This window comes from Hipposideros armiger, unplaced genomic scaffold, assembly GCF_001890085.2.
Source record: "Hipposideros armiger isolate ML-2016 unplaced genomic scaffold, ASM189008v1 scaffold_1163, whole genome shotgun sequence".
Lineage (NCBI taxonomy): Eukaryota > Metazoa > Chordata > Mammalia > Chiroptera > Hipposideridae > Hipposideros > Hipposideros armiger.
In genome coordinates, this window is record NW_017732513.1 from 130,040 (window position 1) to 133,345 (window position 3,306).

Here is a 3,306-nt window from a genome sequence, read left to right on the forward strand (position 1 = left end):
CTTTTTGCTTTTCTGATTGGGTGTTTTCTGCTACCTTATCTTCTAAATTGCTGAATCAATCTTCTGCTGCATCTACTCTACTGGTGATTTCCTCTAATGTATTCTTCATTTCAGTTATTGTATTTTTAATTTTTGACTGGCTCTTTTTTATGTTTTCTATCTCCATTTTCATGTTTTCTATCTCTTTGTTGAAGTTCTCCCTGAGATCATTGATCATCCTTTTAATCAATGTTTCAAACTCTGCATCTGGTAGATTGTTTGTCTTCATTTTGCTCTGTTCTTTTTCTGGAGCTTTGTTCTGTTTTTTTATTTGGGACATGTTTCTTTGTCTCCTCATTTTGGCTGCCTCCTTGTGTTTGTTTCTATGTATTAGGTAGGGCTACTATGCCTTCTGGGCTTAGTAGAGTGGCCTTATCTAGTGAGTATGCTGTGGGGCTCAATGGTGCAGTCTTCATGGCCACCTGAGCTGCACATTCCAGGTGTGTCCCTTGTATGGGTTGTTTGTGCCCTCCTCTTGAAGTTGATCCTTGGTTGCTGTTTGCACATCAATGGGATAGACTGACCCTTGGGCTCTTTGGTTGTGAGGACTGGCCATGACTACAGTGGAGGAGTTGTGGTGCAGGGGCTGAACCTACAGAGCAGGATCTACCTCAGCAGGACTCTGGTTCCTGCCCAATCTGCCCTTTGGGTGGGTCATCGTTGGAGGGGGCTGGGTGACGCTCCAGCTCTTTTCAAAGCTGGCCACTGGGTGTGTCAGCCTCAGGGCCACCTGGGAGGGGACCAGCCACAGGTCAAGTTCAGCCACAGCCCACGCTCCACATGTGGCCACCCAGCAGGAGCCACAAAGCAATCCGCAGTTGTCTGCCACTCGTGCCATGCTTGGAAGTGCCTTGGGAGACCAAGCCTCACACCAAGGCTGGCTGCCACTAGTGCTGGGCTTTGGGCTGCTCAGACAGAAGTGTGGGACATACTCNTCCACATGTGGCCACCCAGCAGGAGCCACAAAGCAATCCGCAGTTGTCTGCCACTCGTGCCATGCTTGGAAGTGCCTTGGGAGACCAAGCCTCACACCAAGGCTGGCTGCCACTAGTGCTGGGCTTTGGGCTGCTCAGACAGAAGTGTGGGACATACTCAAGCCTGGTGCTGCTTCTCTGGGTTCCACAAACCTTTGAGAGACTCTAGGAAAGTTTTCAGCATGAGCCAAGGCAGGCAGTTTTTATGAAAAAGTCACTGGAAGCAACTTGGGTGTGCCCGGAAGTTGGGTGGGGCAGGGTCTCAGAATCACCAGGGTGTGTCAAACAAACAGTGTTAGCTAGCTTGATCGAGACTCAGATATGGCTGTCACTTATATCTGCATGCTGGGAAGGGGAAGGCTCAACAAAGAAACAATGGCCTCCACCAGATTCTTTGTCCAGAAGAAAGCTGCCCCTACAGCCCTGGTCCTGAAGCCCGACAACTCAGTTCCCCTCCTTATGACCCCATTGCCTCTCCTGCTCTGCCCTAGCAGTGGAGCTTAGAGCCAGTTATTCCCTTGGTGAGTAAGTCCGACTTGGTCTTTTTAAGAGGAACTCCTGGGACTCCAGCTGTTCTCCATCTCACTCAGCCACAATCTCCACTGGTTTTCACAGCCAGAAATTATGGGGACTTCTCTCCCCAGCACCAGAACCCTGGGCTGGGGAGAAGCTAGGAAACTTCCCTTCTCAGGGGGGGATCTCCTCAGCCAAGATATCCCTCCTGATTTTTAATGGTCAAACCTGGGTGTGGGACCAGCCCATTCAGTGCCTGCACCACTCCTGCCAGTCTCGAGGTGGCTTCTTCTGTATGACCTTAGTTGTAGAGTTTTGGTTCAGCAAGATTTCAGGTAATTCTCAATGATGGTTGTTTTGTATTTTAGTTGTAATATTGATGTGGTCATGAGAGAAGGTAAGTACAGCATTTAACTACTCTGCCATCTTGACTGGAACTCACCACTCTGAGATTCTCATTTTAAAAGTGAAGTTTTATAGTTAAGATTTTGACTTTCCTTGACTGTTTAAAAGGGACTTGAAATCTGGGAGAAACAGCCAATTTTATTGAGCATGTAAAGAATACTGAAATCTCAGTAGAGAGGTGCAACAAAATAGCCTTTCTGGTACATGCCTATATGCTTACTAGGAATATTATCAGTGACTCACTTGTTTTTTTGTTTGTTTGTTTTTTTTGTAACGTTCAGGCACGACCTAAACATTTAGAGGAACAGGTTGTTTAGAGGAACAAGTATCTAGTGTCACCTTGCATAGATGTGTGCAAGTTAAGACTGGAACGTACCAATTAGGGAAGTATGTAGCTTATTATAACACTAAAAGGCAAACAGAAATATGATGTTTGAAAGTGATGCAATAAAAGGACCAGTTATTTTGAGGCATTGGCCTGCTCAGTGAATACTAAATAGCTAATTGGTAGAAAGCTAGTCCTCATCTAGTGACAGAAGGGCTTAGGAAACTGGGCAGACTGAAAAGAAAAGACAACTCAAGATTAATAAATCTTGAATAAATAAAATTAGTGCATAGATAATTAATAGTCAATAAAATAATTAATGCAAATAAATTAATAATTGCTAAATTAAATCATTTACTATCTAGGGGGAATTAGTAGGAAAAGCTACTTCTTTACTCCTGAGCTAGTTGATAGGCATTTGAGCTGATGGATATGCTACTTTTCCAAGCTGATGAGTGATGGCCTTCCTAAACTTCTGGGAATAAAGGAGGCTGATGAGGCAGTGAATCAGAGAATGACGTGAGGATAAATGACACATGGGCTCTGTAAGTCAGCCCACTCACACCTGTAGTCTTCATGTTTGAGCAATGCCCTTTGAACAGACAGATGCACACAATGGGCTCCTGGGGACATGAGAACACCCAGGACAAATTATAGCCTCACCCAATGGGAAGAGATTTTGACTCTGAAGGCAACTGAAGTGAAGGATTATGGGATGATTCCAAGATGAGAAGGACTGAAAACTCACCCTGTGTCAGGGTTTCATTTCAGGGTTCAAAAGAACAGAACACTGTTTTTTTCAGGTTACTGGAGGAAGTTATCACTCATACAATGACCTTTTGTTGTCTGTGTGGGAATTATCATTCCTTCCAGCCTGGTAAGAAGCCATTAGGAGACCATTCCTCTCTCCTTAAAAGGCCTGTTGGCAGGGGGGATATTTATAAGGACATTTGAAGATTGTAGGGGAGGAAGTGTAAAACCATTGTAACAGTTCTTGAATCATTAATTAATAGGGGGAGACTGAAAGGGAACCTTCCAGACCCTGGCACA

General features: G+C 44.9%; 1 protein-coding gene across 1 annotated transcript in view; it reads left to right on the plus strand.

The window, feature by feature from the left end:
• Window positions 1–1,913: 1,913 nt before the first annotated feature.
• LOC109376625 (desmocollin-3-like) overlaps window positions 1,914–3,306 on the plus strand; it is a gene marked incomplete at its 3' end in the record, with an annotated part of 53,367 nt that continues 51,974 nt past the window's right edge. The window contains exon 1 of the mRNA XM_019632675.1: window positions 1,914–1,923. Within this exon, the coding sequence (XP_019488220.1) occupies window positions 1,914–1,923 (10 nt within the window). The remainder of the gene's footprint in view (window positions 1,924–3,306) is intronic.